This window comes from Eptatretus burgeri, chromosome 12 (assembly GCF_056783735.1).
Source record: "Eptatretus burgeri isolate ZD-2024b chromosome 12, Ebu_testis_v1, whole genome shotgun sequence".
NCBI lineage: Eukaryota > Metazoa > Chordata > Myxini > Myxiniformes > Myxinidae > Eptatretus > Eptatretus burgeri.
Genome location: NC_140972.1, coordinates 9,830,384 through 9,845,749, shown reverse-complemented (window position 1 = coordinate 9,845,749; position 15,366 = coordinate 9,830,384). Strand labels below are relative to the sequence as shown.

Sequence of the window (15,366 nt, the reverse complement as noted above, 5' to 3'; positions counted from 1 at the left end):
GGCAGTGAGAATGTTCAATCTTCGATTCCCAAAACTGGTTATGTTGGGTGAAGTAGAGGATGGCAGTCATTGTCGCTGAAAACCTGCACCGAGTCGGAAAGACGGTCTCTTGGTCACGTTATGTCTAGCAAAGGATGCGGTTTGGACGCAACTAACTGTAGACCGACGACAGTGAAAAACACCACGCCAGGGACAGGTGTCATCTGGATAGATGGGTAAAGCATGCTGCAAGAAGCAAAAAGACCGACCAGGCCAAACATGTGGGACTCGATGGACTTGTTACCGTGGGAATGATTGTCAAATTGGTGTCGGTCATGAAAGGAGCTGCACAAGTTGATAGCGTTGCACAAAATCGAATCGAGACTTCGGACTCGATAAAGTGTGGTGGTGGCCTTCATCCTCATCGTGTCAACAGGCGGCATCGATTTCTACTGATGCCTTTATCCTGTCTCGTCTTAATCACCATGTCGGACTTAGCTTCATTATAATTGGTCACAGTAAGTAGTCTTACTTTAAACTTTTGTTGTTATGCTTTGGTTTGTTTGGTATGTCGCTCGCATCAATTATCCGCTTCTTACGATGCAATGTCTGAGTTTGTTTGTAATTGACCTCCACTCCATTCCTCCTCTTCTCCAGCTTGTGAAACCTCCTTCCACGGTCTGTTCGACCCGGGCGACCCTGCATGGCTTCAAGTTACCAGTACACCACCGGGTCATCCTCCATCCCTCTCCAAGATCTTTTCTGCCCTCGCTCTACTTTCAGGTTGCTCTTTCGTTCTCTCCTCTACCCAGTTCGTTGATCCCCTCACTGCTGGATTGTGTGTACACGTTCAAATGGATTTTGGGATCAAATCAGGCGAGGCTGAATTGCTGTACCTCTGGATTTTTACTCCGCTGCGTAAAGACACAATTTGGCAGAAAGACAAAAACATGCAACACATAACCAAGGTGTATTCTTCATTCATTGAGTTACTTCATTCTTTTTATCTCTTGGCTCATCCGCACTTCCGTTTTACATCTCAAAATTCCCCAAAATAAATAAATGAATTTGTCACAGAATGTCAATATTCCAATCTCGTATTCCTTCCTCTCTTTTTCAAAATGACCCACTTGTTTATCTTCTGCCCCTGTTGGTGTCTTCAGAAGCAGGATTTCCTCCCACTACACCCCCCAACCCCCCTTCGGATAATCCAAATTTTCCTGGTGTTCCCATTGAATCGGTTTACATTTTCAGGTCCTTCTGCACTCCCCATAGCGTGTGAGCGCTCTCGTTCAGCTTGGCCTTCTCTCCCTCGCTCAGCGGTTGTTTCAGCACAGCACAAACTCCAGAGGAGCCCAGGGCACAAGGTACTGACAGAAAAACCTCCTCTTTGATGTCATGTAGACCCTGAAAAACATAATTATTTAATGTTATACTCGTATGATGACAACTGCCAAAATGCTTCTACACCTTAATCTGCTCCAATCGTGTTTGCATCACTCCCCGTTATCCGGTGTAAACTGTTCGACAAACCGAGTCAAATGTGGCAATAAATACGCGACACGACCCATTTTCACTTTATTATTACCCTGGAGTATATTCCTTCCACTCTCTGGGTCGCTCCGAGCAGAAGAGCTTGTGAGTGGACATGGGATGCGAGAGACCGTGAGACACTGATGGTTTGTGGTCTTGAAGGAATGGACAGAAGATGTGACTGATACATGGAGTCGGTTCCACAAATTTGAGAAAAGTGGGATGACCTTCCTGTTGTGCATAACCATCTCACCCACCTGATGTTTCGTACATTTTGTTGTTCAGGCTATCAATTGCTCATCCTATGCACAATGGGATTTGTTACCTACATTACCACACATGCACTACTCGTGTCTACCTGTCATAATACCCACACTGTTCCCAGGAAAAATATCATTCCTTTCCTGTAGTAGGAACTGTTACCAACTCTAGCATATGAGAGTAGTACTCTCATATACTATAGTTCTAACTGCAGCATTTTTGCCTGGGTTTGCAAATACCACGAGACACACTTGCTTCATTTTGTGGATTGCATGCGAAGCTCGGGACTCTTCTACCAGCATGTGTTGCTGATGCACGTTAAATACTCAAAGGTGCTATTCGCCGAGTGTTGACGAGTCTGCCAGCATCTTGGCGAAATTTCAATATTAGGCCCTGACTACCATGGGGAGGACATGGCAAACCACCTCGTGTAATCCTTGCTAAGAAACTGCTTCAGTGTGTACCCATCCTCGGACAGACCACCTTGCTCATACACAATGTGTATCTTATACGAGATGACCCGTGAACCCATTGGGTTCCCGTTGTGACAGCGGTTGATGAAAAAAAAAAAAAAAATCATTTCAAAAAAAGAAAACATAGCTCCAGCGAACTATATCGCTGAGGTTGTTTGTTTTGATCAAATACTCTCGAAGAGAACTTGACTGAATCGGGAATTGATTTTTTTTTAATAATTTTTTTCTTTGCCCGATTTGAACGAAACTTGTTACTGCACACCGCAGGAGAATGGTGAGTAAGGTGGCCCTAAAAATATTTTGCGCTATCGTGTACCGTTTTGGCTGTATTTCCGGAACATACATACATACATACATATATATGCATATATATATATATATATATATATATATATATATATATATATATATATATATATATATATAATACATAATACATACATGATGAGGGTTTTAGTAATGTATAGATAGATTGTTTGGAATTGGTGAAAGAGAAGAAAAGCCAAAACCACTTTCTACTCGTGTTTGATTTCCATGACATCGGCATCATCACTACACAGCTGTTCATATAAATTAACTATATGATATAATCTATTTATTATGTCATAAAGGACAGGGGCGGGGGGGGGGGTTGCTTGAAATAATGAAAATTCAGAGGAGTTGGGAGGGGTGATGGAGAATGGGGGATAGGAGGAGAGAATTGGTAAAGAAGGGCAGTTTGGGAAGAAATGGGAGGGAGGTGCATGTATGGAGCATACGAGGGGGATGGGGGGAGGGGGTGAAGTGTCAGGGGGTCCAAATTCCCACCCTTGTGTACGTAATAAACAGATATCCCCAAAGGTTGTACGATATACATATATAACAATAACGTCTTCACAATTATGGCCTTTCGACACATCTTGCCTGACGTTTCAGAATTTATTTTATATCAACACTCCTCGTGTCACTGAAAAAAACGTACCTGTACGTTTGTGGACACGGCGTGCACGGTACGTAGATTCCAGAGCAAGGAATGTGTTAGTGAGGCAACACTCATCCCGATAGCCCATGAGGTGTAACCTTTCAGCTTGATAACTTCATAAGCACTGGAAGGGATGATGAATGGTGGTGAGTGGTTGATTGATTGGTGGTTTAATAATTTTTTATATACAAAATCTTAGCACGTGGAAGAGCGAGGGGTGGGAGGATAACTCGCAATGTACCGATAGTGGGGCCAAACATACAAGAGAATGGAGGAACAGGAAAAGATGATCAGGAGAGGAAACACAGTAACCTGTGAAGAAGAGAGTTAGGGTTATTTTGGGTGAATGGAGGTAGAAAAGGTCATATGTGGAGATGGGGAGGTGACATAAGATGGTGGTGCACTGCTTGCTTGAAGCCCTACAGGGAACAGTGGGATCAACAGCCTTGGGAAGGTGGTTCCACGGATGGTGGAGGTCATAAACTGGAGTTGAGGTGTGCAGTCAGCCAAGGTACAGAACAATTCCATCACATGCCAAATGTTACCTGGAACTGCTGTTACCTGTGAACAACATCATGATGGATCTTGTTCCAGCTTGCAGCCTCTCCTTCATCCTCTGATTTATCACCTTTCTTGTGCACTAGTTGTGGGTTCAGTGTTGCCATACTCACCCCGGCAACATTTGTTCCACTCCATACAGGCACTGGGGCAAAAAACACGAATGGAAAAGTACACTCGAGAGAAAGATACAAGGCTGTAAATGGCCCACTCACAATTATTTAAATATTTACACATTTTATTTTAACAATTTAATGAATGATCATCGATTACTGCATTCCCATGAATATTATATATATTACACACATCCATAGCTCAGCGTGTGTAATATATCGTAGCATCAACGGGTCAATTAACATGGACCGCATTGTGGTGGGAGGTGTCAATCCCACGATGAACTGAAACTTTTTTACCGTGTTCAACCCAAATGGAGACTGCAAGCGAGTGCGGGAACGCAAGAAGCATACAAGGCTCTTAACTCTTTTAACGGGACTTGATCTCCAACAAATATTATTATGGAAGATTGATCTGCCGGAGGAGAAAGAGACACAGACACAGACAATTCATTGAATAAATTATGTAAACGAATATTAAATCTAAGAGACCCAAGGTGCGTCACACCAGACTCGAGCACAGACGGGGAGGGAAACGAGAAACCGGGTGAGACTTTTGGTCTCGTCGTGGAGACATTGAAGCGGTCGATGAGGCAGTCACGAACAAGACGAGCAGGAGGCTAAGCACACGGGCGAGATTAAGCACAGGAGACTGTCTGTACGCCTATCAATCTCACCTGAGCTGTCTCCGTGCTCTCCAATAATAAGTCCATGTACGCTCGTTGGGTTCAAATGGAGCTTTTCTCCCATCAGGAAACGGAAGCGAGCAGAGTCCAGATTCGTCCCGGATCCCAAGACCCGAGAAGAAGGGAGACCACTGAGCTTCCATGCAACCCATGTGAGGATGTCCACTAAACATGGGTAAGATTGACAAAATAAGTCCTTGAAGATGAACAGCATCAAAATTCCTTGATATACATATATATGTATGTATGAACACTATCACGTCTGATATTTTTCAGCACTACGAGCACAAACTCACAGGCAGCCAAACAAATGTTTGGAACTCTCAAACTGCAAGGATGCCAAACAGGAAACAGTCACACCTGGGTTGGAGACCACCAATATCATGGTATCTGGGCTGTGCTTCACAAGAGGAGGGATAATGTGTTTGAAAACTCCCACGTTCCTCTGGGGGTGAAAATGTCAACAGGTGAATGATAACGATGTTGAAATTGAGATGATTTTTGAGGCATACTGAAAGTTTTTCGAGTAGATGCAGTATGCTTCCAAAAGTAATGCCGTAATAACGAAGTTATAATTATAGTTGTAAAACTACGTATTTGGTTTCCAATATGGCGTTGGCTCGTCTTTGGTGGCAGGCACAGCTGTCACACTTTGTACCAAATGCTGCTACATGTGGGATTGGATGTATGAGTAATTATGGAGGTTCTTCTTCAGAGATGCATTGTGCTCTGAATCTGGAGATCGTCAGCATTGCGAAATGTTCGAAAGTGATTATTTGGGTTTCGGTCATGGCGTTGTGCTGCCAATGGCCTTCCTGGCCCCTCCTCACCGCTGCCTGAGTGCACCCCTTAAACACCAACTTCTTGTGGGATGTGTTGAGGTTGGTGTTTGAAAGTTTTTGCATCAACCAGCTACCAATCCTGATGTTGGACTGGAGCTAATTTGGACAAGAATCTGTAATTTGACGAGGATAATCGCGATAACCGGCTTTATTGTTGACTTACGACATTGGAAAATTCTCTCGATCTGCACCACCCCCCAATGTTGTGAACATATTCATGTTGTTCCTTACGCTGCACGTAGTCTCTGAAGCCCCCTTGTTGCCCTACTGCACGTTTTGCTCTGCCGAGTTCCGCCTTGTTTGCTGACAACCATATTTTCTAAATTCCTCATCCTTATGAAGGCTATGCTTGTGATTTACTGTACCCTAACTTCTACCACAACTGCGAACAAACTAAAAACCCAATACTCTCGCAACAACTATACTTGCAGCAACCCACAACCAAATAACACAGCCCACAAAAACTAGTCTGTGAGTGGAGTCCGTAAGGCTGGGTCGACAGTACGTTTTGTTTGTACACAAATACAAATGCCCCTCTTCCTGCTATATTACAAACCAAAACCTATTGGCCGCAAATCAAATTATTTTGTATGCAGCACAAGGCTGAGGGTGTAGCATCATTGGCTGAGGGCATGGCTGTGCCGCTGATGCAGTGCCCCCAGTATGTCGGGGCAAGAATTTGTAATTTGTTCATGGTACTGGTGAGAGCTCGTCCAGAGGGGCTGCCCGTTTAACGTCCATCCGAGGGATGGCACACACACGCTGATGAATCACCCGCCTGGATTTATAGCTGGGTCAGGATTTCAGTGCATGCTGGACAAATAAGAGGCGAGTGTGCGTCAGTCTGGGCCATCCTCTCAGCCTTGCATACCAACTAATGATACAGGAACAGACGTCAAGACTTCATGCTGAATCAACAGGCATGGAGTTACAAACCAGGAATGGTCAATGCCGTGATGTCACCCAACCTTGGTGGGTTGAAGGGACTTTTTTTTTGCCATCCATCTCAGCTTTACCCCGAATGCTTTGCCTGCCATTCATGTCACTTCCTGAATAACTTGTTCATTGCAAGCTATATCATTTCCCACAATTGGACTTGTTTTTCCATGTGCTGCAGCATGGCCTGAAAGTCACTTTACCCCTGCTAAATGGCACCTCCCTCCGCCCTCCCCTGCCGTGGTCTGGACTTCATCATACCTAACACCCACAATAATAACACCCACCTCCATGCCATGAACTTCATCATATAACTAACCATCACACCATCGGGGGTGGGGTTGGGGGTGGCGGGGCACAAACGTGTTGCCATTTGCATACATAATACATATATTACCCTTCCATGCTTTCCATCCTCCACATGTATTCCCAGCATCCAAACAACGCATAAGAATCAGAATATAATTGGATTGTTCTATTTTTGAGCTTTTCATTTATCAAACAATAAATTTGTGAAAAATATTTTTGGTGGCTGCTTCATCTGTGGACATTCATACCTGTACAAGGTTCAATCTGCTCTCTCCTTCCTGTTGTCTAACTCCAGCTGTAACCACACATAGCTTGGATCCAGCAGTGACGGCATAATCTGTGAGCAGTCCACACAAAGTCCAAATACAATCATGTCAGGAGAAAATTGTTTGAAAGGTTTCAAAATAAGTGTAATAGGTTTCACCTGTATGTAATCATTGGTTTAATTTAAAAATTATGCTCCCCCACTTATCTAAGGAGTTTTAATGTGCAACTCACTCGGTCAAACAGCAAAGCAAACATGAAGACCGAGGAGCTTTCCAAAAAAGTCAGACATAAAGTGATGGAGAATGGCCATTCAGGAGAGGGTTATAAAAAGATTTCAAAGTCACTCGATATGTCTGAGGACGGTGAAATCCATCATTAATAAGTGGAAGACGTATCATACTACCTAGACTCTACCCAGATCAGATTGCCCATCCAAACTCAGCAACCGGACGCACAGGAAACTGGTTCGGGATGTCACTGTAAATCAAACAATGACTTTGAAAGATCTGTAAGGATCTATGTCTGAGATGGGGGTCAGTGTTAATCAACGATATTGTGTTCCCTTCATAAAGCTGGCCTCTATGGACAGGTGGCAAGAAAGAAGCCATTACTGAAAAAGACATGTCGAAGCTCGAAAATTTCATGAAAAAGTTTGTGAAAATCATCTTGATGATGCTGTATGGATATGGAGAAAAGTGCTGTGGTCAGACGAGACAAGAATTGAACTTTTTGGTCTAAATTCAAAGCGTTTCATCTGGCACAAGCCTAACGCTGCATATCACCCAGTGAACACCATCGCCGTGCATACTGTTAAGCACTGTGGTGGCAGCATCATGTTCTGGGGCTGTTTTGCACCAGCAGGGACTGGCAAGCTTGTCATAATAGAAGGGACAATGGATGGTGCAAAGTACAGGAGAATCCTTGATTCCTGCTCAAGTCAGCTATGGATCTGAAACTGGGTCGGAGATTTACATTTCAGCAGGACAATGATCCGAAGAACAAAGCCAAAGCCGCACTGGAGTGGCTGAATAAGAAGTAAATGAATGTTCTTGAGTGGCCCAGTCAAAGTCCTGACTTGAACCCAATTGAACATTTATGACGAGAATTGAACATTGCAGTCCATCGATGTTCCCCATCAAACTTGGCAGAACTCGAGCAATTTTCACGTGAAGAATGGGTGAAGATTTCACCATCTCACTGTACAAAGCTGGTAGAGATCTACCCAGAAACACTCCTAGCAGTCATTGCTGTAAAAGGTGCTTCCATCAAGTACTGACCTGAGGGGCTGAATACTTTTACAACCAGTGAATTTTAATTTGTACATGTTTTTTTTTCAGGTATTCCTGACATGTAACCTCCTTCATCTATAACGGTGTTTAGTTTGATCTCTTCAGTTATGAATCAAAAACTTCATTTGGAAAAATTGTTTTTTCAAAATTCCTCGAAATGTGGCATTACTGGAACGGGGTGGCATACTTTTGCAGGCCACTGTATATTGAAGTGAGTTCCTCTGATCTTGAGGGTACTCCTGCTGTCACACGACCGAGTGTGGGCGGACGGTCGAACCATCATACGACCAAGTGTGGGCGGACGGTCTAACCATCGCACGACCGAGTGTGGGCGGACGGTCTAACCATCGCACGACCGAGTGTGGGCAGACGGTCTAACCATCGCATGACCGAGTGTGGGTGGACGGTCTAACCATCGCACGACCAAGTGTGGGCGGACAGTCTAACCATCGCACGACCGAGTGTGGGCGGACAGTCTAATCATTGCACGACCGAGTGTGGGCGGACGGTCTAACTATCGCACGACCGAGTGTGGGTGGACGGTCTAACCATCGCACGACCGAGTGTGGGCGGACGGTCTAACCATCGCACGACCGAGTGTGGGCGGACGGTCTAACTATCGCACGACCGAGTGTGGGTGGACGGTCTAACCATCGCACGACCGAGTGTGGGCGGACGGTCTAACCATCGCACGACCGAGTGTGGGTGGACGGTCTAACCATCGCACGACCGAGTGTGAGCGGACGGTCTAACCATTGAACGACCGAGTGTGGGCGGACGGTCTAACCATCGCATGACCGAGTGTGGGTGGACGGTCTAACCATCGCACGACCAAGTGTGGGCGGACAGTCTAACCATCGCACGACCGAGTGTGGGCGGACAGTCTAATCATTGCACGACCGAGTGTGGGCGGACGGTCTAACCATCGCACGACCGAGTGTGGGTGGACGGTCTAACCATCGCACGACCGAGTGTGGGCGGACGGTCTAACCATCGCACGACCAAGTGTGGGTGGACGGTCTAACCATCGCACGACCGAGTGTGGCGGACGGTCTAATCATCGCACGACCGAGTGTGGGTGGACGGTCTAACCATCGCACGACCGAGTGTGGGTGGACGGTCTAACCATCGCACGACCGAGTGTGGGTGGACGGTCTAACCATCGCACGACCGAGTGTGGGTGGACGGTCTAACCATCGCACGACCGAGTGTGGGTGGACGGTCTAACCATCGCACGACCGAGTGTGGGTGGACGGTCTAACCATCGCACGACCGAGTGTGGGTGGACGGTCTAACCATCGCACGACCGAGTGTGGGTGGACGGTCTAACCATCGCACGACCGAGTGTGGGCGGACGGTCTAACCATCGCACGACCGAGTGTGGGCGGACGGTCTAACCATCGCACGACCGAGTGTGGGCGGACGGTCTAACCATCGCACGACCGAGTGTGGGTGGACGGTCTAACCATCGCACGACCGAGTGTGGGTGGACGGTCTAACCATCGCACGACCGAGTGTGGGTGGACGGTCTAACCATCGCACGACCGAGTGTGGGTGGACGGTCTAACCATCGCACGACCGAGTGTGGGCGGATGGTCTAACCATCGCATGACCGAGTGTGGGTGGACGGTCTAACCATCGCACGACCGAGTGTGGGTGGACGGTCTAACCATCGCACGACCGAGTGTGGGTGGACGGTCTAACCATCGCACGACCGAGTGTGGGTGGACGGTCTAACCATCGCATGACCGAGTGTGGGTGGACGGTCTAACCATCGCACGACCGAGTGTGGGTGGACGGTCTAACCATCGCACGACCGAGTGTGGGTGGACGGTCTAACCATCGCACGACCGAGTGTGGGCGGACGGTCCCTTGTGTGAGTTGGTTAAGTTAGCCTCGGTTGCATTTTGGCATCAATCTGGATAATTTGTTATACTACTGTAGTTATATATGTTGCAATGGCTCTGAGGTGGCTTTATATGAACTTGTGAAACCTTAAGCTATGAAGAATCCAAATGAATGATGCAATAATCACTCCAGGGTTCACATGCCTCAGAGGATTGTTTGTGACAATATTAGCAAGCATTGTTATAAGTCGAACAATATGGATGCTCCTTCGTATGGATCGTGTGTTTTTACCTGTATCTCCCATTATTTTTGATGTTTTCAAGAAGAGAGAGCCATGTTGGAGATCCATGACTTCTCCCATCAGCTTGTTTTTGTCCACGTCCACCAGTGCCACTTCATTTGCAATGTGCTGATGGAGTACCATGGAGGCAGACAAATTAGGATACTATAGCAGGATAAGGACAAATCACCAAAAGAATAGGGGACTCTTTAAGAAAACGAATCTCCAATGATATCTGATTGATCTGAATCAGGAAACACAAAGGGGCAAAGAGTAATGGGAAAGATGAGGAAAGACACAGGTAAACGGATGGACAGATGTACCTGTTGTAGAATGCTCACTGCACACGCCATTCCAACTTGTCCGATTCCAACTATTGTCACCTGGAGCAGCAGGCAGGAGGAAAAAGAGAAGAGAGGATTATGATTGATGAAATTACAAAGTTTCATCAATCAGACATTTGCAAATGATCATAAATCATTTCAAAACATTTAGAGTACATTGAAACGATGTGGAATGAAAGACCACAAAGGAAAAGGATAACAATTCCTTTGGCAACGGATGCAGCCTGAGCGAAGTGCCCAAGGCACAGGCCAAAATCCCTGCCCTCTAGGGCTATTAGTGAGCCATCTGGGTTTCTTCTGGCAATGCAATAGTAACATTTTCCTTCCATTATGTTGAGTTCCAGAGGCTGCAGTACAAATCCTTGGAAACTCTGGCCAAGCATCTTCATTCCTATAGGTGTGGTCAGGCCAATAAGGACTATGGAGTTCAATAACTTGTGAAGGATGGGAATGCTCCATGTTGTTTTCACTCGACGTGGCACTGATCCAGAGCAGTGGTTTATTTGGATTTGAAGAGTCAGAATCAAATTTTGAACTCGAACGGCACACGTGGAGCACATTGTCTTGCCTCGTGCGCTCATTCGGAACCAAAATACCATCGTTAACTGAAAACCCAACTATTATGGCCCATTTCCCCGTTTGAGATATGCCTGGTGTTGGCTTTATGGTTCGGGTGCTGGGCTTGGGATCCCAGGATCCTGAGTTAAAATCCCACTCGGCTGTTGAATTAATACCAGGTGGGGTTCTCTGCCTGTCATCCTTCTCAGGTTGGCGACATGAGTGCCAGATTGCTGGTATACTGTGTCGGAGTGGTGACCCGTCCAGGATTGTGTCCAATAGCCAAGGACACTGCTGAGGCAGCACCAACGCTATGTACAGAGTTTGGTCCCGATGGATGGCAAATTATTAGGATATATAATGACCACTTTTAGGCGAAATCGCATCAATGACGATGAATATGAATTTTATTTTTTTCAAGCTATATTGCCCACGACGAGTCAAGATCATTTGCATGAACTTTCGCATCGATCTATTAAGTGGTTCTGGAGAAGAAGGCTTTTTTTTTTTTAAACGTTTTGATTTTCAATCCAATATGATGGCCAGACCACGTGCCAGATGATGTCATAAATTTAATTATTCATTCGCATCGATTTCAGATTTTTTTCAGATAAGGATTTTGTTTCAAAAAAGGCTGGAATACCACTTCACCGATGACGTCATCGTTTTCACCCTATGTACCCCATGGGGAGTTGATGACGTATGCATGTTTCAATTTTTTGCATTGAGCAGTTTCCGAGAAGAAGATGTATCGGGGCAAGATGAATATAGAAAGTTCAACACCGATCACGATGTACCTGTCCAGCTTGTCCCGCTTACCTTTCCTATCCGTCCATTCTTGTTCTTCCACATTATTTAAATTTATCTTTTGTACGTTTTTTTTTTTGGAGATTTTTATAGAAACTTTCATATTTCATAAAACACCAACTTCATTGCTGATTGGAACCCCATAGCCACGACAAGGTAAAGACCTATACAGATAAAGACCGGCAACCACACTTTGGGGTCGATGACTGTTCAAGTCCTGAGGACAACTTGGGATGGGTAATGAAATACCTACACGATAGGCAATCACACAAATCAAGAAGATAAAAGAATGAACAGCGTTTTCCGATTCACGACCAACTCCCGAGGCTCAGCCTTGTTGTACAAAACCATGACAAGTTTCTTCATTGATAAAGTGATTATTTTTCAAATGATCATCTCGGTGAAACGCACAAGTAAGGTACATTGACTGACCTTTGTCTTCGTCTTGGTGTCCGTGTCATGTGACACCTCATTAAGAAGACGGTCCCGCACGGTCGACATGGCTGTAGTAGGAGATGTCACTGTGGATCAAAGTTTCACGTCAATATGTGTCATCTCATTGGCTTTCCATTGAATGCTCAATCCATTGTGAACTATCTGGTTACGTGTTGGGATGTGCAAATCCAGCGGTTCGTAATGGTAGGGGTACCACTCATGCAATGCGGAGTCAAACTGTTTTGCGACCTCACCTTGCTGATACCATTAAGACAGAGAGATGTGTGACAATTGAAACTTTTAAAATGCTTCCTTCTTGGAGATGTTAATTAAAAACAAAAATAAAATTGATTTCCCTCTTTAGTACAAACCAAGGATGTTGGAAAAATTTTTTATTCAGAAACCATGGTGGAAAGGGCAGGATGGGAGGAACAATAGGGGGGGGGGGGAGTTCAGAATTATCACAAGTAATTCAGCGAACAAATTGTATTCTTAAACGAGATGGTATTCATAGAATAACTACCCTGCGCAGGCAGCGGTTTTGGAGATAGAGGTGCAATGTTTTTTTTTTTTTTCCCCAAGATGGCACCTGTACTACCTGACCTATGACATCATGATCATCATTAAAATATTCTACAGGAGGAAATGCTCCTATGGTGAAAATTTCGTGTCCAACAGACCAACAGTTGCGGAGAAAAAAAAATTCACAATGATCGCATAAGTGTTGTACTTGTCAAACTATGATGTCATAACTAAAGCACCGATGACATCATCATTAACATATCTTATTCCCCATGGAGAGTAGTTGACAATGAACCAGATCGCAATTTTTTTTCCACGGAGTAGTTTCAGATATCGAGGTGTGAAGTTTTTCCAAGATGGTGCCTGTACCACATGACCTACGACGTCATAATTACGATTAACATTCCGCAGGAGGAGGCGCTCCTATGGTGAAAATTTTGTGTCAATCGGACCAGGAATTGCAGAGAAAATTCATACTGATCGAATCAAGCGTTGTATTTGTCGAATTATGACGTCATAAAGTACCAATGACATCATCATGAACATATCTTATTCCCCAAGGGGAGTACTTGACAATAAGCCATGTTTCAATTTTTTTTCCCATGGAGTGATTTCGGTGATATAGAGGTGCAACTTTTTTCGATTTTACCAAGATGGCGCCTGTACCACGTGATCTATGATGTCATAATTATCATTAAAAAAAAATTCTACAGGAGTAGCCTCTTGCATTCTGAAAATTTCTTGTCCATCGGACTCACAGTTGCAGAGGAATTTTTTTTTCATGCTGATCCGATCAAGCGTTGGACTTGTCGAATTCTGACGTCATAATGGACACCGACGACATCATCAACATATCTTATTCCCCATTGGGAGTACTTGACAATGAGCCATGTTTCAATTTTTTTCCATTGAGCGATTTGGGAGATGTGGAGGTGTAACGTTTTGCCAAGATGGCGTACATACCACGTGACTTATGACGTCATAATTGTGAACAAAAAAATTATACATGCAGAAGCACTCCTTCGGTAAAATTTCGTGTCAATCGAACCAACGGTTGCCGAGAAAATGAATTTTTTTTAATGCAGACACACTCGCACGTATGCCACGTACGCAACCGCCAGGCCGAACAGTTCACGTTTTGTGTCCCACTGATAGGCAGGATATGGATCCGTACCTGAACTCAAATCTAATTGGCTTGTTCGTGTCATCTCACCAACTAATTCACCAAGTTTTGTCCAAACGAGATATGTGTGACCACAAAGCGATTCCATGACCCCGACTGGAGGAGACTTACCCATGACAATCACCCCGTGACTTTCTCTTGCCTGCGAGCTAATGAAGACCCTATTTTTTTCGGACCGCCGTATGACCTTGACCTTCAACATTAAGAGATGGAGTGGAAATTAAGAAAATGTGTTCCCATCTCCACTCCATCCATAAAACCCAACGTCATGAAAATTGGAGGAAAATTATTCAAGTTATGATCAAAAAGGTGTTTTTTTATGTAATTAGGTCACAATCCGAAAAAGTAGGTCAAGCACACAAATCAAATATCAGGTGCACAACTTCAGTACAGGTACACTATTATGACACAGGTACGCAATTGGAAGGCCAAGCGGTCTTTGAGATTCTGCATTAGCAAAATTGAATGATGACAAAAACGCATTATTTTTATTCAGACGGCCATTTGACCTTGACCTTGTTATTTTATTCAGACCGCCATTTGACCTTGACCTTTAACTCGGGGTATGATTTAAATTAATCATCAATGCGCTCTGCTCGAAGCTGGAAGGCAATGTCTCTGTCTCTGTCTCTCTCTGTCTCTCTCTGGTGAAAATAAAATGTTTATAATTAGGTCATGACCATGAAATTAGGTCAAGGTCAAATTATGTCAACGCTGCATACTTTATATTCGCATTATTGATGAAAAATTTCATTCCGATAGTCCCAGCTGGCTCCGCGATGTCGCTCAGAAATTGATACAACTCGGAAATTGGGAGTGTTGAGAGTTCAAGACGAAAATAATAATAACAATAATTTTTGAAGTGGTGGCTAAGTACTCCAAGGGGTCGAAGAAACTCTTGGGTGCCATTAAATATTGGGGGCACTAATTGCACAAACAAACCTGACAAGAGCAATAAGCCTCCCCTGATCATACGGGGGGTTAATTATTGATATGCAGAGAACGTATACACCTGAGATTGGACGGTTATTGGGAAATAATTGACACAACACACACCTACACCTGTTTACTTCTCTTCGACTTCAACAATAGCCACGACAGGTATTCCTCCGTTCTTGTGGGGTTGGTCAGGGAAAGCTTGGCCAAAGTCTTTCACAAACTTGCTGGCCAGGCCTGGCGTTC

At 44.7% G+C, this 15,366-nt stretch overlaps 1 protein-coding gene across 1 annotated transcript in view; it reads right to left on the bottom strand.

Annotated features, from left to right (window-relative positions):
- Window positions 1-866: 866 nt before the first annotated feature.
- LOC147015058 (L-lactate dehydrogenase A chain-like) overlaps window positions 867-15,366 on the bottom strand; it is a 15,069-nt gene continuing 569 nt past the window's right edge. The window contains exons 2-10 of the mRNA XM_085849430.1: window positions 12,477-12,565; window positions 10,659-10,718; window positions 10,347-10,464; window positions 6,900-6,988; window positions 4,925-5,009; window positions 4,556-4,729; window positions 3,769-3,910; window positions 3,208-3,331; window positions 867-1,386 (exon numbers count right to left, since the gene is read on the bottom strand). Coding sequence (XP_085705556.1) covers window positions 1,222-1,386; window positions 3,208-3,331; window positions 3,769-3,910; window positions 4,556-4,729; window positions 4,925-5,009; window positions 6,900-6,988; window positions 10,347-10,464; window positions 10,659-10,718; window positions 12,477-12,545 — 1,026 coding nt within the window. The 5' untranslated portion in view covers window positions 12,546-12,565 and the 3' untranslated portion in view covers window positions 867-1,221. The remainder of the gene's footprint in view (window positions 1,387-3,207; window positions 3,332-3,768; window positions 3,911-4,555; window positions 4,730-4,924; window positions 5,010-6,899; window positions 6,989-10,346; window positions 10,465-10,658; window positions 10,719-12,476; window positions 12,566-15,366) is intronic.